Here is a 24,624-nt window from a genome sequence, read left to right as displayed (position 1 = left end):
AAAGGCAAAGTCACTTTACATTACTTTAAACATAATGGAAGCTGATGTACTGTAAAATTATATGTCAGTAATATTGCATTGTTGAAAAGGTCTTCTGCTCTGTCTTGGAGATGGTGTTTTGGAGATCCCCTGTCAGGGGAACATGCACTGTGTAATTCATAGAGAATAAGGTTGGTGCATTAATCACTTAAGAATGGAAAAAATCTATTTTGTTCCCTTTTGTAACATGGGTATGAAACTGAGAGGGGGATGAGTTGAACTCTGAATCCATTCATCTCTGATGGGCCACGCTTGTCATTAGGAAAATAAATCTGAAAAAAGTTAAATATAAATTATAAGTGAAACCCATCTGAATATTTAAAGTTTGAAATTTTGAAGCTAATCATTTATAAATAGGATTGCCAAGCATCTGGTTTTTGACTGGAACGCCTGGTTGAAAAGGGACCCTGGCGGCTCTGGTCAGCATTGCTGACCAGGCTGCTAAAGTCTGGTTGTAGCACAGCAGGGCTAAGGCAGGCTCCATGCCTACACTGGCTCCGTGTGGCTCCAGAAGCAGTTGGCATGTCTGTCTCATAGCCAGGGGGCCAGGAGGCTCCGTGTGCTGCTCCTGCCCCGAGCACCAGTGCCGACACCACAGCTCTCATTGGCTGGGAACCATGGCTAGTGGGAGCTGCTGCGGTGACATCTGTACACAGTATGCAGAGCCCCTGTCCCCTCCACCTAGGAGCTGGAGATGCTGGCCACTTCTGGGAGCCACCTGAGGTAAGTGCTGCTTGGCCAGAGCCTCACCCCATACCCCCTGGCCCAGGTCGGCACCCGCTCCTGTACTCTAACTCCCACCCAGAGCCATCACCCCAACCCCCAGCTCCAGCCCTGATCCCCCTCCCACACTCTGAACCCCTTGGCCCCAGCCAGGAGCCCCTGCCTGCACCCCAAAGCCCTCATCTCCAGCCCCACCCCAGAACCCACACCCCCAGCGAGAGCCCTCACCCCCTCCCACACTCTAACCCCATGCGCCAGCCTGGTGAAAATGAATGAGGGTAGAGGAGACTGAGCGACAGGAGGAGGGGGATGGAGTGAGGCAGGACCTTGGGAAAGGGCTGGGGCAAAGATGTTCAGTTTCATGTCATTAGAGAGTTGGCAACCCTATTCAGAAAGATCCACGGTGCCAAAATGAGCTCCACTGAAAGGAGGTAGAAGTGTATCCAGATCATTTACTGTACATCAGGAACCCAAGATGTGACGAGCAAAGTTCAGTTGGGATTACATTCACTGAACGGAAAACAAAAGCAAATTTAAACTATAAACTCTTGGCACATGGTTGTACAGTGCCCACCACAATGGAGCCCTGATCTCAACTAGGCCCTCTAGATGCAACTGAATTACCAATTAACGACAATAACTAGTTGACATTGCTTACATTAAAGAGATGGAGAACTTGATGTAACCTTTTGCAATTTTGCAGAACCAAGGAAAACATCTTCCACAAACACACACTCTGACAGCAGCAGCTGGGAAACTGAAAGTAAAATGTTTGCCTTACACTCTTGAACTCTGATGTATGTCTATCCACACTTGGGCTGCAGCCTGAGCTCTGGGACCCTCCCACCTCGCAGGACCCAGCCCAAGGCTGAATGTCTAAATGACAATTAAACAGCTCTAGTCCACGCCCCATGAGCGCAAGTCAGCTGGCACAGGCCAGGTACGGGTTTTTAATTGTACACTAGACATATCTTAAAAGCCTACAGAAAGGAAAAGGAGCCTCTGGGACTTCAGTGGTCCATCTAAATTAGATGCCTGAGACTAAGAAGGCCTGTAGCAAAAGTGGAGATGTTAACTGGCTGGTAGTCTGACAGACGTGCCTGGACAGTCAAGAGGAAGGAGTCCTGCACTGGTCTTTTGAGTTCTGTTTAACTTCATTTTAATAGAAAGAAAGAAAGAAAGAAAAGTTCAGTAACAGCACTCTGTGTGATATCATACATCTTAAATAATGTAAATCAAGTAGCTTAAATAAGCTTTTAAACTTTCCTCAAGGAAGATGCAAATGGCAGATATGCTGTGAGTACGGTTAAGAACCATCCGAATTAGCTTCACATATATGCCAGTGGCTCCATAAACATTTTTACACAATATGCATACTGACAATTTCAGTTGGCACTTCTTGTGAATTTGTCCACATAAACCACTAAGCAGGTGGCCTTTTCACCACAGTGAGCATGTGGTAGAACTTAATCTTGATTAAACACTTGCTAAAATCATTAAGAAGCTATATATTGTAGGGCTCCATTAGACTGTAAATCTTGAATGATAAAAAAGAATATCTCTTGCTCCTGAACTTTAGATCTAGAGACTGCTTTGGAAGAACAAATTCTTCTTTGAGTTATAACTTTCCTATATCAAAGGGGCAAGAGAATTATATCCTTCCTTATTTATCTTTTAAGGCCATCAAAATGCTACTTGATGGTTTACAAAACTGGTTGGGTGGGTAATTGATATTTTCCTGTAAGGTTGGAAGAATTTGATTTAACTAGCAAGTCTCAATGGCTGTTCATTCAAATCAAAATAGCTTGTTTGTAGAGCAACATAAACTGTCAAAAAGACAAACTGCTGTTGGCTCTGTTTCTCAGCTGTCAGCTAGAGAATGAATGAGAGAAAGCAGGAGAGATTTAAGAGAGAGAAATGATATGATTTATATCAACACTGTTTTAATCACTTCATTCTATGGATTTATTTAAAATAACACAGTTTAAATAGGTTTCATATTTATGTAAGTTTTTGCACAGATTTATAAAAATGTTTTCTAGATATTTTTGTTGAAATATGATGTGATCAAGTTTAAACAGGGGCGATACAGATGAAAGTCTATATCACTGAGTTAGGGCTACAAATGAAACATTACTGCTCATTAAATGATACTAGACAATGTAGCAATCCGTAGAGATTTTTTATGCTTTTTTGGCTTGGAAGTGTAAGTTTACACTGAGATTTGCTTACATGTAAACACACATATAAGTATCGCTAGTGACTTTCTTCTTTGTCACATTTGTGAAATTAAGTCCATTATTTAGCCATGATATTGAATAAAATTTTATTAATCTACAAAAAAATCAAGTAATTAAACAAAGGGAAGTGTGATAATTTGGGATTCAGATTGTAAGGAAACAAAACAATTAAAATGCTGCTATCTTGTTTAAATAACTTAACTGTCAACACAACTGGATAAGTGTCCATTAATGAACTGGAGAACTATTTATCATACTGGTCCAGACTCTCACTCACATGCAGTTATTCCATGGAGTAGTCCCATTGATTTCAATAGGACTATTTGCTTGAGTGACTACTCACCATTGTGAGTAAGGGGTGAATAATCTGGCCTGTTCATAGAATATCAGGATTGGAAGGGACCTCAGAAGGTCATCTAGTCCAACCTCCTGCTCAAAGCAGGGCTAATCCCCAGACAGATTTTTCCCCCAGATCCCTAAATGGCCCCCTCAAGGATTGAATTTACAACCCTGGGTTCATCAGGCCAGTGCTCAAACCACTGAGCTCTCTCTCCCTCCCTCTATCACCTGTTGGATGTAATGGAAGGATTTCACATTTTCATGGTGACTGTGGGCTCTAAAGTAGTTTTCACATTTAAAGAGGCAGATTAGTAGGGCACAAATGAGGAATTACAGGGTCCTTATGAATATAGGCACCAGAATATAGAAGAATGCTTCTCAAGTGTACTGAAAAGAAAACACCTGAGTAGAATGAAGGGAAAAGGACATGTGCTCTAAGATACATTAATGTGCTACAAATTAAAAGCCAAACTTTCCATGAAAACTACTGTGTATTTGTACCAACAGATCATTAAAAAATGAAATCTTTAAGAGTCTACAAACTTGTTTAGAGATTCCTGATCAGACTCTTATAGAGCCAGTTTACCTCAAGAAAGATTACTTGGGATATTCATTAAGAGCCCAATCACATATTCACCTTCAGCTTTCATATGTACCTTGAAAGTCTGATGCATAAAAGGGTAATAAGAGCAGTACAGTGAGCTAGCAAGGTGAAGTTGAAGTTCTGGTAAAAAAAAAAAAAAAAAAAAAAAAAGACAACCTTAAACTCAGCAAACTCCTAGGAATGTTAAAATCCAGCAACAATTATACCTAGAGATTTGGTTGTTTTATCTACATAAGTAACACATAATTTTTTGCCTTGCACAATGACTTTTTGAGGAGACCTATTTACACCTTGTACAACTCCAATTATATGATGGGTTGTCATACTATATGAAAGATAGGGCAGAATTTGGCCTTTTTTTCTGCAGCTAAGGTTTGACTTCACATAATTCCTGATTCTTGCTGTACATACATTATTACACTTTCTATGTAGATCCCCACTAATTTCCTAATCTGTACATGGTGTCATCAGCCATCAGTGATCTTGTTTTTTGAGCTTGCTAATAAATAAATACAGTGTGTTTTTTTTCTTCCTGTTGGCTGGTTTCTCATCAGTTTTTATTACATATTATTTATATATGTAGCACCAACAGTGTGGGATTAGTTATTAAATCTTACTATTGGCAAAGTTGCAAATAGATAGGAAATTCATAAGCAAAGATATGCGTTGAAATTCACGAGTTTTTATATATATATACACACCTCTACCTCAATATAACGCTGTCCTCTGAAGCCAAAAAATCTTACCGCATTATAGGTGAAATCATGTTATATTGAATTTGTTTGATCCACCAAAGTGCGCAGCCCTGCCCCACCGGAGCGCTGCTTTACCGCATTACCGAATTAATGTTATATCGGGGTGCGTTATATCATAGAATCATAGAATATTAGAGTTGGAAGGGACCTCAGGAGGTCATCTAGTCCAACCCCCTGCTCAAAGCAGGACCAATTCCCAACAATATTGGGGTAGCGGTGTATATATATCTGTATAGTACAAATCTTGATGCAAGAAGAAAATCAGTCATCTCAAACAGACTATTAGACTAGATAGATGTCCTGTTCAGGCACACATAACTGTCATTATGCATTTAAGAGCCAGGCCAGCTTCTGAGGTTCTTGTTCTAATATCCAAGTTTAAGTGTTGCTTTTTTTTTAAACTCATTTCCCACTCAGGCAAACTCCCACTGACTTAAATGGATGTTTGTCTGACTAGGGTCTGAGTAAAAATGGAATAAGGAACTCTGAATTTGTTTCCTGTTATTAATCTTTTGGAGAAAACATCACAGCACATTTAACTTTGTAGCTGGAGAATTATCGGATATAGGCAAAAGGGACCTCAGTTTAATGAAGACCTGCCTTGATAAACAAACATGAAATTGGTACTAAAATATGCTCAGCATAGACACTGAAGAAAATGCATTTGATAATAATATCAATGCCCCTCCTAGCATGAAAATGTCCTATAGAATCCTGGAGCTGCAACAGCTTAATAAGGCCCTATCAGAAAAATGTCAGTAGTAGAACTGAGAAATTGTCAGTGGTAGCAAACCACAGAAGTTTGGGAAAGATTTTCTTTGGGGTTTCAGTTAATTGGAGTGTGATGTGTTTCAAATTTAGGGATCTGAATTTCATTTTGGGGCACTCAGCTCAAATTTCCAACTGCTTTTTATTGTTCCAAGAATTATGTTTCAGAATACAATAGTCCTATTGATTCTGCAGTGGAAACCACAAGGGATTAGTAGAAACCAAAGAAGATCAGATGAAATATTCTAGTGGCAAGTGCTGGAATTTTAACTAGTGGAGCTGAAACAAGCTGTTCCTTGGAGCCCTTCTGGGTTCTGATGCTGCAAACGAGGGAGGGATGGAGGCAGCCTTCTGAAGATGTGGCAGGTAGAAGAGTGGGCTATCCAGGTACTCACCCTTGAAATACTCTGAAAGGGGAAAGATTGGCAGCTGCCCATAAAGACAGCAGAAGTGGGCTCAGTACAGTGCTAAAATCATGAATTGTAATGGCCTATGATATACAGGTCAGACTAGATGTTTTAATGGTCCCTTCTGGCCCTAAAGTCTATGAACATATGAAAGGGGTTTGCATGCCAATCCACATACAAGAAAATGAAATACTCTGGGAGGGAGAGGGGGATTGAAAATGAAAATGACAAAGGGATGTGAGCCTGGGGCTGCTTGGTGAAAATGGAATCAAATGATTTGTATGTCTTGGTGGAAGCAAAACTGGGCTAACCATATGCCAATAGGGGCATATATGTAAGTTCATATTTGCATTTTTGGCTGGTAGTGAAACTCCCAAATGAACTCAAGTGTCTGTGACAGGTTCTCTTGTGAAAGGTTCCCATAACTTGTCTGAAGTTGAATTTAATTTCTTTTTGAAATAATCTTTTAATTAAAAATGAACAAAAGTCAAGTATTCTTTAAATTATTAATATCCTTGTGCCAAAATAAAATAAAAATATATTGGAAAAAGTATTTTTCCTCACTGCAGTGTTCATTAATGAACATGTCTAGTGGCAGTTAAAGCAGTACAAGGAATTTTATAAAAATCCTAATTTTAAAAAATTACAATTTACATTTTTATAGGACAGGGGTTTTTAGTTTAGTTTCATTCACTTTGCTGCCCTGAATACTAATCTCTGCTTTACATTGTTTCCATCTGCATCCTTCCTGCCTAGCCAAAGCTCATTTTTGAACCCTCCAGCAAAATGAATTTGATCACTAGGCAGAGATATAATAGTTTAACTTAAATCATCTTTGCAAAATGATCCTGAAAAATGACAAACACTGGCTCAAAACTCAGTCACCTGCTCTCACCATAATAATCAAAAGCTGAGCAAGCACTCAACTTATGAAATTTAGCCTCTTTTCAGCCTGGGAAATGTCTGTGAATAGATTGTGATTTCCTTAAGTTTATTCATTATTCAAATTCACTTGATGCATTTTTAATGAGCTCCAACACCATCTTTAATCCTATGGCTATATTGTGAACAGTTTACTTGGTGTATCTGAGCTTGTATCAGCTAGCTAGAGATGAGTCATACAAGCTACATGATATTCTTTGTGCTCTTTGATTGGATGAACATCTCTCTTATCAGGTGGAAGTTATGGAGTTCTAAATCTCTCAATAATTTAGGGAGAAGGCACAGATACACAGAATTATGGAATTTCAGAAATCTCACCCTCTCGTCCACTCAGGCGTTTCTCAAGGGATTCTTCTTAGAATAATTTGGCTCCTGTAAAATGAATTTGCTGGGTGCAGAGGTTACAGCCAATATTTTCTCACTACATTCCCGTAAAGACATTGTCTGTATATGTACAGTTCTAGTTGTGAAGGGTACTGTCAGACTATAGTCTAACTCATATAACTGCCTACGTCACATGCCAGGGCATGGAAAATTTCTTAGGATACTGGTCTCCTTCTGGTGTTAAGCAGTGTTTCATCCAGACCCAATACACCAAGAGCTCTACATTTACTAGCTGGCAACTTTCTGTCATTCTCCCCCAGTTCTTACAAAATGTGTGTGTGTCTGTTTATAGTTGTAGCAGCAAAGGTAGTGGCACCCTCTCTTTTGGTTGCATCTAGCATTCTTATATGTTTTATGGTCCAGATACCGGCTTGGGCCCTAGCACTGCAGCTTTGGGATTGCATAAACTGAAGAACTCTGAGTAATAGCAGGACTAGCAAGTGAACCTGCAGCCATATACATCCCAGCTTCAGCCAAGGTTAGAAAAATCAAGCAGGTTGTGTGGCAGTTCCACCTGCCAATATTTGTCCAGGTCTGCTGGCCTTTTTTCTGGGCCTACTCTTTCCACCATCTGGCTCAGGTGCTCTGACAACTGCCACTCAAAGATAAGCAAATCAGTTCACCTTGGCCACACTTGTAGAGAGCAGGAAGAGCCTATCCATCACCTTCCTGCTTTGGACACTCACTCTTCCTTTGCTACTTCTGCCCCCATTCCCAGACACTATGTGAGGAGTTACCCCTTTGCCTAGTGACTCTTACTTCCTAGTCTGAGCTTTCCTTTCTTCCTTTGCATGTGGCCCGTTGGCGGGGGTAGAGTTGGGAGGGACACTGGTTCACATATAATTTACAGTGCCACACTTGGATATGGACAGGTGCTTGGCTTCAAAATTCCCAACCAAACTATATCCCCACATTCCTGTCAAAACACTGGTCAAGGAGAAAACGATAAAGACAGCAGATTGCTCTGGCTACTGTTGCAGGACCACTCTTTGCCTCATCCAGCCTCTCCTTACTGTTGCTAGAGCTATTGTTTTGGAGTTCATTATCCCCCTCTGATTCTCTCTCCTCCCCTCACCTCCTCTCTCCTACCTCCTCCCCTCACACTCCCAAACCCTCAAAGCAATTACGAACAAAATGTACAAATGCTCATACAAAGCACGTTTAAAACTCATTATCTCTGAGTCTTAAAATTTTTTGTGAGGATTCATGTGAGCAAAACTCAACTGATTTAATGTGCATGGAAAGTGAACACAAAAGTACATTCATTCTCTAATTCAAGCAAATAGGCAAGGAAAGATACTTGTAGTATTTTGTGCAGCTCTATGAGAACTTGATCCAAGGTGCAGTGAAATCAGTCGAAAGACTCCGACTGACTTCAGTGGGCTTTGGATCAGGCCAATAATAATATAATGTGAAACCTGATGATAATGTAGCAACTTGTCTGTCAAAACAAATTACTCGCCTCAGGTGACTGAGTGAGTAGATTTTTTTTAAGGTTGAGTGGGAATATTACAAGGCATACAGACAGTGGCTGAATCCAGTGGCTGCTGTTTGCTCCTTTCTAGGTGGCTGATGTACCTGTGTTATCCTGATGGGAAAGCCAGAAGAGGTCAAGATATTTGTGTGATGACTTTGATCAAGATATTTGTGTGATGACTTTTTGCATTATAAAATTACAAACACTACACATGTAAATATGAAATAATACATATTTGAAATTGCAATAATAATCATACTTTCTATGTGCAATGGGAGATGAAGAATGCTGGGTTCTCTTTGAGGGATTCCTGTGCCATTATGGATTCCTACAGGATGATTTCTCTTTAAAATTTGATGGAAACCAGGCAACACCAGGAGAATGACATCAACCTGAATCCATTTGGGCTCTCCTGTTAAATTATAGTATGAGGATTTGACACTTGATCAGGGTTACCACTGGCTTCTCTGTAACAACTGCATTACAGATTGCAACATCCCATATCATTCAGAAACAACCCCCCAGGATTACAATAAAGTACAAAGGATTTGACACATCATGGCCTATAAAAATATTGAAAGAACACATTTCAAGGATGCCTTAACTCTCCGTCTCAAAACATAATATTTGGAAGAAGAATATTAGTACCATATTGGATGCAGGTCTCAGACCTTTACCTTTGTGGCAGCATCAATACAGACAAAGCCCATGCCAAAGTCAATCGTAAGCCCCATAAGATGACTCTCCAAAACACAGGCATACGTCTTGCACTGCAAAAATCAGAAAAACACAGTTACTATACTAAGTAGCACTGCACTTGTCTGTTAGCTCCAGTAAGTTCTCTGTTTGCTCCAAAGCACACATCTCAAAATTATTGTCAGAGAAAGGATTGCACATATGTATTAGGTCAATTTCATCCCTGATGTAGTTCAAATTAGTGGATTTACACCAGAGAGGAAATTGTGCCAATACAATAGAAAAAGCCTTTCATTTCATTTTGAAAAAAATAAATAAAATATAATTCAACAGTAATTGTAATGGATTACTGTAGCAACTGATAAAAAGAAAGTCTCATTTAATAGCTAATATTTTTAATGATTTTAGAAGATAAAACAGAGTACCATCATGAAACCTTCTTATATCCAGATTTAGAATAAATAACTGTGTTTGCGGAGAAAATCTGTTCGAGATACTATTTGCTTTTTTGTTATCTGCTTAGCCTCAGTGGTACAATATGGTGAAAAATAATTTAAGCAATCAAAAGAGAACTTTCAGTGTCGACTAACAGACAATATGTAGCTCTAACCATAAGCTTCTGTGGGAAAACCTTGACATTTTAAACTGCATTCATTCTTTGGTTTCTTTTTTTAAGAATATGACATTTTGATATACGACATAAGAAATCAATTAGTGACATTTTCTTGATTAAACTGAGCTCTCTACTTCAAAGCATGCTTCAGGTTCGTAATGGCAAGCTTGCATTGTTCAACAGAAATTCTGATTTCCCTTGTCAAAAATATTTAATTATGTCAAAATCTGATGCACTGAAGTGCTTTAAAGACCATGTTTCATACAGCTGCATCACAAGGGAAATGTTTATGGGAATTTTACTTTTCAGATTAAAGTCAGAGACAATTAAATCCCCCCAAATCTTTGAGCTGAAGACCCTAAGCAAGAGCACAGATTACAGGATTTTTCATTTTCATCCAGTTCATGGATGTTAATACAATGTGCATAGTGTGTCACGAGACTGAATGTTAATTATTCATATTTACATATGCTGGTTATTGTTGTATTGCCTTTATGAAGATACTTATTTCTACGGAACTGTGACTATCCATGAATAATAAATAAATAGTATTTATTAAAATTTCTCTTTACCAAGAAACACCCCACCAAAAACACTATCTTATTTTTCTCATGGTGCTGGCTTCAGAGCTACCCCAGGTGTGGACACCATAGGTGAATTCCTGGCCCCACTGAAGTTAATGGGAACATATTTATTATGGCGTCATGAGTTTTTTTAACAAGTCTAAGACCTTTGCCCCCAAATGTAAAAGCATGGGAGTTGTGGGTGTTCAGAGCTTCCAAAAGCAAGGCCATGTTTAGTTAGTGCCTGAATATGGATTTAGGGGTTTACTTTGAGAAACCCTGGTTTGGAAATGTTGATGTTACTGTCTCCTTAAATACAGAAACTTAGATAGAATTTTCAAAAGTGATCAGTGTTGGCCTAACTCTGACGACAATGGGCGTTTTATCATTTACTTCAGTAGGAGCAGAGTTAGGCTGACGCTGAGAGTTTTTGAAAATCTTACCTTTCATATTTTAGTAGTTATATGTATCCTGGTGTATTACTGCATCTTTAAACAATTTGCACTGAAATATGTTATATAGCAGGAAACCTGACAATGACAAACACAATTAAAGTCAAGAGCTAGGGTATTTGATGGTTGCGGAAAATATGCATTGCAGATATTCATATCACATCTTTTTGACATTTTTGTTACTGTAAATGCCATTGAGTCACATGAACGAAGTGCTATTTTGACATTAACATTGCACCACATAAGGGGCACCCTAAAAAAAAAAAATAAACACACACACACACATTTATTTACAGCTACAAACGGGATGACTTTACTTTTTGAAACACACTTAAATGGGAAGCCCCCTGAATACAAGGACCACAAACTACATCTTATTTGTGGAAAGGTTCTTCTGCTCTAAAAGGATGAACTGTGAACACCTGCTTCTTAAATTGCAGGAAACATTTATTACTTGATATACTATTCTAGGATTTGAACACTGACTTTTTGAAAACTTTAAGTTAAGTATATTTTGTGGAACTGAAATAACTACATCTTGTTTAGTTAATATGCTGGCTGATATATAGATACACTACTTTTCTCTCCAGGATGGAATATGGTGACAGCTGCATCAGGGCACATACCATAGTTGATAGATAAATTGTAGAAGCACATCACATAATTCAAGTCTTTCAGCTTCAAATATGTAGACTTCTAGCACCTAAACTAAAGTAACATCTCCATTTGTTGTCATTAGGGCAGATATGAAATTTTTATGCCAGCCTCTAGACAGAGTGAGAGAAATGATAGAACAGTTCTAGTTCCTTCCAGTAGAGAGAAGCTGTACACACACATTCAACCATTCAATGATGCAAAATGTGACCTGCAATTTATTTTGATGTGGGCCAATTCATTAAAAAGGTTAACTAATGCTTTGTTACGAAAACTCCCACTTTTATTCAAAAATCAGGGTTTCATTTTGTAGGTTTACCTTCATACTTTATTGTTGTGTTTGCAGAAGTGAGAGGCAGTTTTCACTGCAAATGTATTGTAAAAATGTTGTTATATTATAAATACTAAAATTTCCCCCCCTGGGTCAAATAAAGGGGGGGAAAAAGATGATTTTATTTTTGGCAATGTTTCATCCCACTGAGAGAAAAAATGGGTTCACGTTTGTAAAGTAACACATTTCACAGTAGATCAGATTCATGAATTCCCAAATATTGAAAATCTCTCAGGTTTTGCATGCAAAGCAAAAATTGGTAGGTGCAGAGTTCTGTTATCAACTCACTAGAACATGTATAAAACAATAACTGCTTTATATACATGGTTCCAGCTACCTTAAGTAAACAAGAAAACTACACTGAGGACTAAAATTTGTCTTTTTCTCAGATTGGGAATAACAGCCTGCTCTAACTGAGCTGACCTCCTACTCCAACAGCATAATCAGCAACTCCACCCATATGGAAGATCAGACTCAATCTATCACTTCAGACTAAGGTTTCCACTGATCTTTTTTACTCCTCGAAATCTTACAGAGGGATGTAAAACACAATTAGCAGAGTAAAAAGAAACAAAACAACAACATAAAAAGGGTAAAAACTATAATGGTCTTTGACCAAATGAGATTTTAAGGTCTTTGGGATGGGACCCTCTTTTGTTCTATGTTTGTACAACAGTGAACACAATGTGATCCCGATCCAGGATAAGGAGACAGGCACCGCAGTAATACAAATAATAATCCTAAGTAATTGATTATTATTGAATTGTTGCAGTGAGTTTGGAATATGCACTATAGGATAAAGATAAACTAGTTAACTCTATTTATTCTGGATGTCTTCTCATATTGAATTTCTCTGCTGTCTTTAATTCAGCTCCTCCTTCATGAACTTGGAGAGAATAAAATGAAGAATACTACCCACGAGCATGGAGAATGACCAAGTTATTACGGCTTTAAGACAAACCTTAAAGATGTACTAAAAGCTATAACAAATGATTTCACATTGATTATTGGTTTCCTACACAAAAACATGAAACCTTTTCAAAAATGTATCCCAAATAAACAGCCACAAAATATTTCCTCTGTCAGTCCCAGTGCACTCCAACAGTATGGAATCTTAAGCTGAGTCCATGAATAATTCAGGAGCTCAAGCTCCAGAAGATGACAGCCCAAAGCATTATGTTCCTCAGACCCTACGCCCTCAGTTCACACTACAGTTCCAAGGAGGTGTTTAAATTATGAAAGGCGTGATGTGCTGTGAGCTTATTGTAAGCTATTTCTGAAGCTTGGAGAACCTGAAAACACTTGGGTTATAGGTTCAAGAATCAATTCAGATGTTAAAACTCAACATTTCAAGCACAAAACTTCCATAGGGGCAAACTTTAAAATGTAATCACAAGGCAGGATACACAATACTCATCTTCTGGAGTGAACAGCTATCATAAAAACAAGAATGATAGTAAGAAAGCACATAAAGGAAGTCCATAAAGCAAGGAATGAAACATTCAACATAAAATAGTAGGGACTTCAAGAGAGACTGCCAGCTGCATTCAGTTGACTTCAGGTAATTTGAACACTACTATAAATGCTGCAGATGTCTTGGGTTCTTATCACATTTTAAAAAAATGCTATAAGACAACAGGGAAAATAACTCCCCCACACACTATCTATGTAACTTCTGTTTTTTCTTTAAATATCTAATTATACGCATGGATGTTCCTTATTGCTCTATAGAAAACTAATTAACTATAACATACTCTACAAAGGCATCTCTACCAGTATTATAAATTGCATGACATGTCAATAGCAAACTGGTATCAGCTTTATTATTTATTTGTCTTCCTGAAATCTTAATTTTTCCTAAAGGAAGTTTGTTCTTCACTTGTGTGTTAGAAGTTGCAGAAGCTATGAACTTAGGTCACAGTTCAGCAAGGTGCCTATCTGGGGCTCACGAGTAGTCCCATTTACTTTAGTGGCATTTCTCACATGCTAGAAGTGTGGCAAGTGCTTAGGTACCTTGCTGAATTGTGGTCTTAATCAGGTATATTTTTAAATAACTCTATTTGTAATAAACTCTATGGACTGTATTCTTTGCTGTTGTAAATTGGCAAAGCTCCATTTACTTCTATGGAGCTATGTTAATTTATACCAATAGAGAAATGGTGCCAATATATGTGCGACTATAGTAGAGTCCAGCCTACATTTGGATGATATTTTTAAAATGAAAAATTAACAAAATCCTAAATTTAATTAAAATGTAAAAAATATGGAAGGCTCATGTGCAGAAATATCTGCATATACCTGGGTTTGCATTCAAAGTGAATTGTATATGCAAATAAGACACTGAATGCAGTTACCCCTTTGCTTGTGCATGTGACTGCATAGAGACTTGACTTTAAATATCAATATAATTATTATTTGAGAGTGCCCATTTGTCATAAACAGATAGCTAAGGGTTAATGTCTCTTTCACCTGGAAAGGGTTAACAAACAACACCTGACCAGAGGATCAATCAGGAAACAAGATACTTTCAAATCTCAAGGGAGGGAAGCCTTTGTTTGTGGTTTTTGGATTTTGGGTTGTTCTCTCTAGGCTCTGAGAGTGACAACAATACCTACAGCCTCTCTAACCCCCCCCCCCCTTCTGTCCAATTTGTAAGTACCAGAGGTAGAAAGACAGTTGAGTATTTTTAATTGTTTTTCTGTATTTGCAACTGTGTATCTGTCTGGTGGGTTTTAATGTGTATTTGGATCTCAAAAAGTATCTTAAATTGTATTTCTGGCTTGGAGAAAAGTTTTTTCTATTGTTATATAAGGCTGAATTGACCCTGTATATTTAACCATCTTAGATTACAGAGATAACTTTTACTTTTTTTCTTTCTTTTTTTATTAAAAGTTTTGCTTTTTAAGACCTGTTTGATTTTTTCCCTAGTTGAGGCTCAAGGTAATTGAGTCTGTACTCACCAGGGAATTGATGGGGGAGAAGGGAGAGATAAATTTCCTCTTTGTTTTAGATTCACGGAGCTTGAATCTGTATTGCCTCTGGGTGAGGGGAGAGAGGAGGGGTGAGGGGGAATTCCTCTGTGTGTTAGATTCAAGGGGTTTGAATTACAGTATCTTCCAGGGTAACCTAGGGAGGGAAAGAGTTTAATTTCCTTGTATTAAGATCCAGGGGGTCTGGATCTTGGGGGGTCCCCAGGGAAGGTTTTGGGGAGACCAGAGTTTATCAGGTGCTCTACTCTAAGTCCTGATTGGTGGCAGCACTACAGGATCTAAGCTGGTAATTAAGCTTAGAGGATGCATGCTGGTACCCATATTTTGGATGCTAAGGTTCAGATTTGGGAATTATACCATGACACCATTTATAATTTTCTGATCACTCACCCATGAGACCCCATTTTGATTTGAACCTAGCTCTTTCCTTGTCACAGAATGATGAGACTCACTGGCACTTTGTAGAGGCCAACCATGCCACTTCTCAACTAGCACCAACAATCTATTATATGTTTGATGATAAACGTGCAACAAAATTGTGGGAGGAAGGATTAAGTCACAAACTATTGAAAGAAAATTAGAGCAAACTAAAAGTAATTCGGGAAATGGAATTGGCATCTTATCCACCCTCTTTCCTCCCCTTATCGGGATGTAGGAAAAAGTTCACATATAACACTAAAAGTGTACATACAAAAGATGAAACTGATTCTGTGAATTTTGGCTTTCAGTCAATTTCACAAATGATAAAATATTTTACTGTTGATAGTTCAGTTTCTCACATTTGCTATAGCCAAAATGCAGCCTTGGCACATAAAAAATATTTTCAGCTCAATAAATATGAGATGTGCTGATCACAGTGGGGAGATGTGGGAATAAGACTGTTAGAAGAGGTATTACTGAGGACACTGGAGCATATTGAATACATTTGAAGTATAAAATCTAAGAAGTAGAGCCAAAAATCAGAAGCAGCACAGCAGGTACCCATATAAGAAGAGACAAAATTGAAGTAACTTGAGTGCTGATGGTTATTATAGATGTTTTGTTATATTTTCTTTTGCAGAATGCCCTGTACTGCAGTTACAAACAGTGCATCCGGTAATGATATGAGAAGTAAGAGGTATCCATGAGTATTTCTGAATTAGGAGATTATTTGTTTTTGTTTTGTTTTTTTAAAAGAGTGAAACTGTATCTACATTTTCCAGCACAGTAATGAAAGTTCAAACTATTCCTCTAAAGTGTAACAGAAAGTAACATTTTAAAGTTAAAAATTAGCATTTCTGAGATTAACGGAAATAGCTATATGCATGAAAAGTGACAGAACTTCTACCAGTTTCATAAACTAACCTTATTTCATCTCAGCTCTGATGGTTTTGAGACCAGGAGGGTGTTACCATACATAAACATTTAATATTTTGTTTAAACAATAAGTGCCAGATATTCAAATGAGGGCACAAATGATGTATACATAGAAACTTGTCTTTGAGCACAAATCAGCATGTGTATATATCAGATAGGGGCAGCAGCTAACACTTAGATGCCCAAATATTCTACTGATATGCAATATGATTTTTTATGGGTGCAGCTGGAAAAGTAATCATGGCAACATCTTTGCAGATGTGTTCAGAAAGATGTTTTTCTGATTGCGATATCAACATTACAGCTAGGAATGGGAGAATCAGAAAGGACTTGGAACTTTTTTTTTATATTTTAACACAAACTATAATGCACTATTGGTCATCTTAGTTTCATAGTAAAATGCTGATTCGGCATCAAATATTACCCAGCCTGATCTAGAATTATAGCTATAGAAGAGTTCACTACTAATCTCTACTCCAGTATCACATACTCCCCACTCTGGAATCTGCTAATTACAAAGAAATTGCAACAAACAAGAAATGTATGAAGAAAACAAAAGAAAAGTATTAGGCTCAGTTTTGTCCTCACATTGGTGCAACACCTGTTAACTACAATGAGAGTTTAATCCTTGTAAGTGAGGTCAGAACTGGGTCCTTTATATCACTTGATTGTACAACAATGCTGTCCAAACAGCTATGTTACCTCCCCATTGTTTAAAGACTCTCTCTCCTGTTTTCCTGCTGTCCCTACTTTGCCCATTGCCTTTTGTCATTATTTATTGAGTTACCTATCCATGGTAATTAAAGGCAGAAATTTGAGGTGGGTAAGAATATCCTATAAGCCTTTGATTATAAACTCCATAGGAAAGGTGACAGTGTCTTCTGATACTTAGATTTGAGTAATATAGCAAAATGGTAGATAGACATATAATCAAAACACCAGGAACAGCTAGGACACCGTATAGTTACAATAATAATAACGTGCATAATCCATTAGAAGGTTAGATGTTTCTATCTCATTTAGCTTTTTTTCTTATTAGTTTCCATCCCTGACAATCACTTAATAATGTTCCAAAACACAGGCATTATGGCAGCTGTCTTACCTGAATTCGTTCAACTTCTAAAAAAGTTGCTGTTTGGAAGGCTTTTTCCCACAGGGTTAGGTCACTCTCTAACTCCACGGAAAAGTAGAGGTCCTCTCCAGATTCAGATTGGACACCGAAGCAGTGTTTTCGACGATCCAGCAGATCACTGTCCTGATGAAAACCTGAAGTTATATAATCTGGCATACATAATTAATATTTCTTACTGTAAAGATCTATGCCTCAAACTTAACATTATAGTTGGGCATTGCTAACTTTATACATACTGCATTAATAGGTGAAAGTTCAGGAATTGCAAAGGAAGGCTTGAGCCTAAATGCTGGCATCTGAAGGAATTTGAAACAAGACGTTATGCTGAGAGCTGTGCATTTTATCAACATACTGTACTAGGCTTTACAGAAAACCAGAAAGCATAACTTTCAACATCTTAACAAGCCATTTCTCAAAAAGGGTACAATAGCTTTTTTTTTTTTTTTAAAGTAATGAAGCATCTATAAAATATGTCTTCTATTTATCCATAGAAGAGGTCAAGCACAAAATAAGATGTGACTCTTTAAACTACTCTATCAACCCCACCAATATGCCCCACTGTACCCCACCAATGGAGCAAGACAATACTTCAGTGTAAACAGTAATGCTGTCCTTGGCCTCACTACTGAGACCTCCAGGAAAGAGTCCATATTTGTGCTAGTTTACTAAAGCCAGTATTAAAAGGTATACACTGTTACAGCCAGCCAGAAGAGATTTTTGTTCATCCCAATGGTAGAGTTGCTCTCTGTAGGATTGTTTGTCCATAATTTAAGATCCAGGGAGAGGAGATTACATAGACTACCAAAACAGACATTTGATATCAGACTGTAGAAAAATATAGCATTAAATAGTTGACAGGATTTAACATTGAGAAATTCGCAATGAAATCCACCATTAACAAAAATATATCAATGAATTTTTTAAACAGCACTTTAGAAAAACAGGAACACTGTGAGTTAAAATTCTGGCACACAGTTCACACAAACACACCTGTGAAAACAAGAAAAGAAGCACCCAGAAGCATCACAGTGCAACAAATTCATTGTCAAAAATGACAGGCAACAAGGTCACCACCTAAACTGAGCACATATGGCATCAGTGATAAAAATAAATGCTTTTGGCTTTCAAGGCAAGCGAGGTCATATCTTATATTGGACCAACTTCTGTTGGTGGGAGAGACAAGCTTTCCAGCTTAGACAGAGCTCTTCCTCTACCAGCTGAATTAAAAGGAAGTCTCAGTTAGCTACAGCTCATTAGTGTCTGTACCCACTGTACACCAGATATTAGAGACTGACTTAGTGTGTGATTCAAAACCTACTGAAGTCACAAGGAGTCTTTCCATTTACATCAGATAGCAATGGATCAGGCCCATAAACACAGATATTTGAACCACAACCACACAGGGGGTAGGTACTCAGATACCATGGAAATGTGATGGCAGTTGTGAACTGCATACATTCTCAGAGGCTCAGATCCTCAACTAGTGTAAATCAGCATAGATCTTTAAAAGACAATGGAGTCATGATGACTTACATCAGCATAGGATCTGGTTCTCTGCATATAAGAGAGCACTGTGTGAAAACACAATGTACAAAATACAACATTGGTTCATGCACATTTACAAACTATACATAGATCTTCCACAAACTAGACTATTTAGGATGTTTCAAACTCCTCATGGAATAACATTCACCTGAATTGACATATTTATGTAGAATTTCTTGTAAGAATGATTATCTACCCAAACTATCATGGTAATACATGCTTAGAGCCTGAGAACTGAACACAATATATGAAAAAAAGATCAATTCTTACTTTGGGACAGAATCACTTTCCCATTCCTTTGCTTTTGCACCATTCAGGCAGTGTAAAAAGTGAGAAGCCTACCAGTCAGTCCCCTTGTGGGATGTTCCCTGGCATGGAGGGTCTCCCAAGAGGGCGTAGAGCTCACATAGCTGACTTCCTCTAGCCTCTGGTACAGTGGGTGAGGGAAGGGGATTGGCTGGAATGCTCTGCACTCTGGCTATCACCAACTGAGCTCTGATCTTTTAGGGACCACAGCCAACAGAGACAAGTTAGAGCAGCACCCCATAGCATTCTAGCCTGCACTGAGGCTGAGAGAAAGAATCTGTTTGTTGGTCCTCAGTTTCTCTTTTTCTCCTGTACTGTGTTGCTCTAGATGACTGAGGGAGGAAGGGATGTCATCCTTAACCAGGTTCACACAGAGCCAGTTGAACTATCCTGCTGTCTCTGGGCTCTCACTGATGGGTAAGTTAGCAGGCAATGGGAGCAGACTGAAGTACTTCCCTCCTTTCCCTTTGATGGAGCAGTCAGCCACCAGGCAAGTTGTACAACAGCTGAACCAGGGAAGGGACAGCAGCTACTCAAGACCACCCTAAGCTCACACTAGAACTGCAGGGAAGTAGTGGGAGACTGCTGGCGAGGTGACAACCCCTATGCTTCTCTCCACAGTGAAAATATTCAAATTTGTCAACTTGTAGAACACCACTTAGCAATCTCATTTTTCAATAATAATCAAATACTAATTTTCTTAACAGCCACCTCAAAGGCCAGAAGTTAGAGCCCAAGGGCCATAGGTGTCCCCCAGTCCCCAGATTGGACACCCCTGGGTTAGAGGGACAAATCATAACACTTTTATACTTAGATGGTAGCAAAGAACCAAAAATAAACATTATCCCAAAATGTGCACACACTACTAACAACTTAGATGGTACATGGAATTGAATCTATCACCATCATATTTAGAACACTGATAAATAAGGCTAAGATTTTGTCACAGTTATTTTTAGTAAAAGTCACAGACAGGTCACGGGCAACAAACAAAAATTCATGGAGCCCGTGACCTGTCCATGACTTTTACTAAAAATAACTATACAAGCTGCGTGACAGAGGTGCACAGCCCTGGCTGCAGCCCCACCATGGGGCAGAAGCCCCCAGCCCCGGCTGCGGCCCCCGTCACAAACTGCAGGGCAGGAGCTGCCCTTGCTGTGGGTCAGGAGCACACAGCCCTGGCTGTGGTCCCCAGTGCGGGGCTATGTGGGGAGCATAGCCACAGCTCCAGCCCTGGCTTCAGCTGCGGGCAGCTGAAGCTGAAGAAGTCATAAAGGTCTGGTAAAGTCACAGAATCCATGTCTGTCGTAACCGCTGTGACTAGCCTTACTAATAAATAACAACATATTACCTATTGAAAACACTCCTGTAACTCTTGTCCAATGACAATAATACTGCTGTATGTTCAGTCATAACAAGTTTATTTGAAAGTGTACAAGTGTTAGATGTTTACACCACATATTGTACCAGGGCCGTAACCACCCATGGCAGGGTGAATGGGGAAGTGTCATAAACAGATAGCTAAGGGTTAACGTCTCTTTCACCTGGAAAGAGTTAACAAACAGTGACCTGCGACACCTGACCAGAGGACCAATCAGGAAACAAGATACTTTCAAATCTCGGTGGAGGGAAGCCTTTGTTTGTGAGTTTTGGTTTTCGCTTTGTTCTCTCTGAGTCCTGGAGGGGACTAGGTGTGCAACAAAGTTTCTTGCCAATCTCCCTGCTACAGTCTCTTATATATTCAGAATAGTGAGTATTGAGTAAAAAGGCGGTTATAGTCTTTTGATTGTTTCTGTATTTGCAACTGTGTATTTGGCTGGTAGAGTTTTAATGTGTATTTGGCTGAAAGTATTTTAAATTGTATTTCTGTTGGAGAAGGCTTTTCTCCATTGTCTATAAGCTGAAAGACCCTGTAATATTTACCATCTAGATTACAGCGATACTTTTACTTTTTTTTTTCTTTCTTTTTATTACAAGTTTTGCTTTTTAAGACCTGTTTGATTTTTTCCCTAGTTGAGGCTCAAGGGAATTGAGTCTGTACTTACCTGGGAAGTGGTGGGAGACAGGGGAGAAAGAAGGGGAGGGGAAAGGGGAATCCCTTTGTTTAGATTCACGGAGCTTGAATCTGTATCACCTCGAGGTGAGGTGAAAAGCCTCTGTTTTAAGATTCAAGGAGTTGAAACCCAGTGATCTTCTAGGGTAACACAGGGAGGGAAAGCCTAGGAGAGACACTAGTGAGGGAAGGAGTTTACTTTCCTTGTATTAAGATCCAGGGGGTCTGGGTCTTGGGGGTCCCCAGGGAAGGTTTTGGGGAGACCAGAGTTTATCGGGCACTCAGAGTCCTGACTGGTGGCAGCGTATCAGATCTAAGCTGGCAATTAAGCTTAGAGGATTTCATGCTAGTACCTCATTTTTGGACTCTAAGGTTCAGATTGAGGAAAGTATACTATGACAGGCAGCTACCCAGAGTGCAAAGCCAGGGGAGAGAGGCAGAAAAATGGGATGGATGAAAAAAGAAATGGTTGGAGGCAGAGCCCTGCAGTGGGACCGGGATCCACGGGTCCCATTACCATACCTGCCACCCTTACTTTTGTCCTACTGCAGGTGGTGGCAATACCATGCCACCCTTACTTCTATGCTGCTTCTCATGGCAGTGCTGCCTTTGGAGCTGGGTGGCTGGAGAGTGGTGGCTGCTGGCTGGGCACCTAGCTCTGAAGGCAGCGCTGCTGTCAACAGCAGTGCACTAGTAAGAATGGCACGATATGGTAATGGGACCCATGGGGTCCCCGTCCTGCTGCAGAGCTGTACCCCCTACCATGTTATTCGCCCATTCCATTTTTCCACCCTTACTCCCCCAGCTTTGCACCTTGGGCGGCTGCCCCACTCACCCCACCCTGGTTATGGCCCTGACGGCTACAATTGTGTTGAGAACTTTAAGAAAAAACACATTTCAGAGCAAAAAATATGGATTTTTTAAAACTTTCATGACTGACATAACAAGCACAGGTGTGCCAGGGCTATGAACTACCAAGCCTAGTAGTGCTGGGACTGAGCCCAGGCAGGCCTCCACACACACAAATTAACCACTGAATAGCATACACAGGGACAGGAGAATAGCGCCTATCTTCACAAGGTTGGATTTAACACATCAGGGTTTCATGGCCACACTCATATAAGTCAATTAATCTATTTAGCAAGGGGCCTGACAAAATGAACATGTAAATGTGCAGAGTTTTGCAAAGAGTGAGCTTCATCATGCTAACAGGATTCTGAGCTACATCCATTCCTTAGGCCATTTTCCCTCTGCTAGGCAAAAGTTATCTGGCAGCTGAGCAGCACTCCTCAATGCAGGATTGAGTTCCCTTGTAGTCCCTGCACTTTTCATTACTTTTTCACCTGTGCATAGGTGTGCAACACTCCAAACCTGTCCCTATGTATCTAATTGTACTTTCTCTTTAATAATGAATAAGCAGGTCAATGGACTGACCAAGGTGCGTGTCAATTTTTTTTAATAATTTTTTTTAACAAAAATGCTATGCGCCTGTCCCAAAAAGTTATTCATTCAGGGTAGTGTGCCTTCCCCGAAAAAGCATGAAAAGCCTTTAGAAAACCTCTAAAGGATGCTGCAAATATGAGATAAAAATGTCTGGAGTCTTGTACGCTGAGCTGGACTAAGATGCCATCCTTATTAACTAACTTTTCATCTCATGGAAGTTGTTTTGTTGATAAGATGTTTCACTTCAGTATACTATAATGCACTCAGACACTCGCTTAGTGATTATCATAATCTTGTTCTTTTATTATCACTTATTAGTCTGTGGTGGCCTTTACTGAACTTTGTGATGACTTCATGTGCGCTGTATGAGACTAATAATGATTTAATTGTAGTATTTGCCTGGGACCACAATTAAAAACAAATTCTCTGGGAAAGAATTGTCACAAGAAGGGAAAGTTGTACCAGTATCCTGTCTCTTCACTCAAAAAAGGTCATTGTATCTATTCATTTATTTATTTATAACCACAAAAAGTGCAAAGAAACAGCCTTACAGCAAAACTAACTGTCAAGAAGGTCTTTGGCTCATGTCCACATGCTGTGTAATCCAGCATCCCTGCTGTCAGGAGGGGTGACTCCTGTTTGCCAAGTTAATAATTATGTACCTATTAAGTAAGAGCAATAAATTTCTCCAAGTGAAATTAGCATGGTTCATTAACTTGAAAAGATCAAGTTAAAGTGGAATACTTCACAATCATCAGACAGTGGCATTATCTTCAGATCTCTCCAGAAAGTCTATTTTCTCTAAAAACTCCATGCTCTCCACATAAACACTGCTCCTTTTTTGAAGTGCTCACTACTTTTTATTTTACTTAAAATGTAGCTGGTAAACACTAGTAGATAATCATCCAATATGGGAATGGACTGAGCTTCCACTGCAGTCAATGGGAGTTGAAGGAGCTCAGAACCTAAGCGTACCTACTCAGCAACAGCTTCCAAGACTGGGTGACTCAAAGTGTATCTAACTCACATGGATCATCTTGGGCTAGAATGAATCCCTTCCTCATGCTGGTGAACCATTTTTGCAGTCCCATTGGTGGCAACACTCACCAGCATGAGTAAGGCGTTCACAATCTGTCCCAAGGAGAGTTATTGGGCAAAACAGACTCTCTGGTATCAGGTGACTTTAATTTCATTCTTTAAATAGCTATTCAGTTCAGCTACCACTTTCACATTAATGGAAATGATTTTATCATATCAACATTTTATACTATGTAGATGGGAAAAAGTTGGTAAGATCCTCTGCTCACTGGTGAATGCAAAGGGGGCTTACCAGACACAGTAATTGGGCCCAATACTTGACTAGGTCCTTTAAAAATAAAAGGCACTATACAAATGTAAGCATTAATTCTAGAACACATTAGGTGTAAAGAGAAGTTAAAAAAACAATTTAGCAGGCATTTTGCACCTCCAGTCATCATTTATTTAGTAACTGAATATTAATTAGTTCTTCACACTCTGTGCCCAAGTTTACTATTATTTTAGATATTAATCTTCCCTCACATTTAGCTGCTGGGTATTTCTGCATAAATAGATAACTCCACTTTCTAAGAGGATCACATGCTCCCTTTTGTATTCCTCTTTTTAAGAACACTCTTCCATGGCATCACAATTAGTTACTACGGAGATGATTTTGATAGCACTTACAAACAGCAAGAGCAATTTCACTTCAGAGTAACAAAGATATTGTTTCATAAAACATTCTTATTAATAAATAATAGGGAAGAGAAGGCATAACATAATGAACATGTACAC

At 39.0% G+C, this 24,624-nt stretch overlaps 1 protein-coding gene across 1 annotated transcript in view; it reads right to left on the bottom strand.

The window, feature by feature from the left end:
* SNTG1 (syntrophin gamma 1) overlaps positions 1-24,624 on the bottom strand; it is a 275,551-nt gene that overhangs the window by 37,219 nt on the left and 213,708 nt on the right. Inside the window, exons 14-15 of the mRNA XM_075063014.1 lie at positions 17,436-17,588; positions 9,356-9,448 (exon numbers count right to left, since the gene is read on the bottom strand). Coding sequence (XP_074919115.1) covers positions 9,356-9,448; positions 17,436-17,588 — 246 coding nt within the window. The remainder of the gene's footprint in view (positions 1-9,355; positions 9,449-17,435; positions 17,589-24,624) is intronic.

The sequence above is a fragment of the Chelonoidis abingdonii genome, chromosome 2 (genome assembly GCF_003597395.2).
Source record: "Chelonoidis abingdonii isolate Lonesome George chromosome 2, CheloAbing_2.0, whole genome shotgun sequence".
Lineage (NCBI taxonomy): Eukaryota > Metazoa > Chordata > Testudines > Testudinidae > Chelonoidis > Chelonoidis abingdonii.
This window is presented reverse-complemented; position numbering and strand designations above follow the sequence as displayed.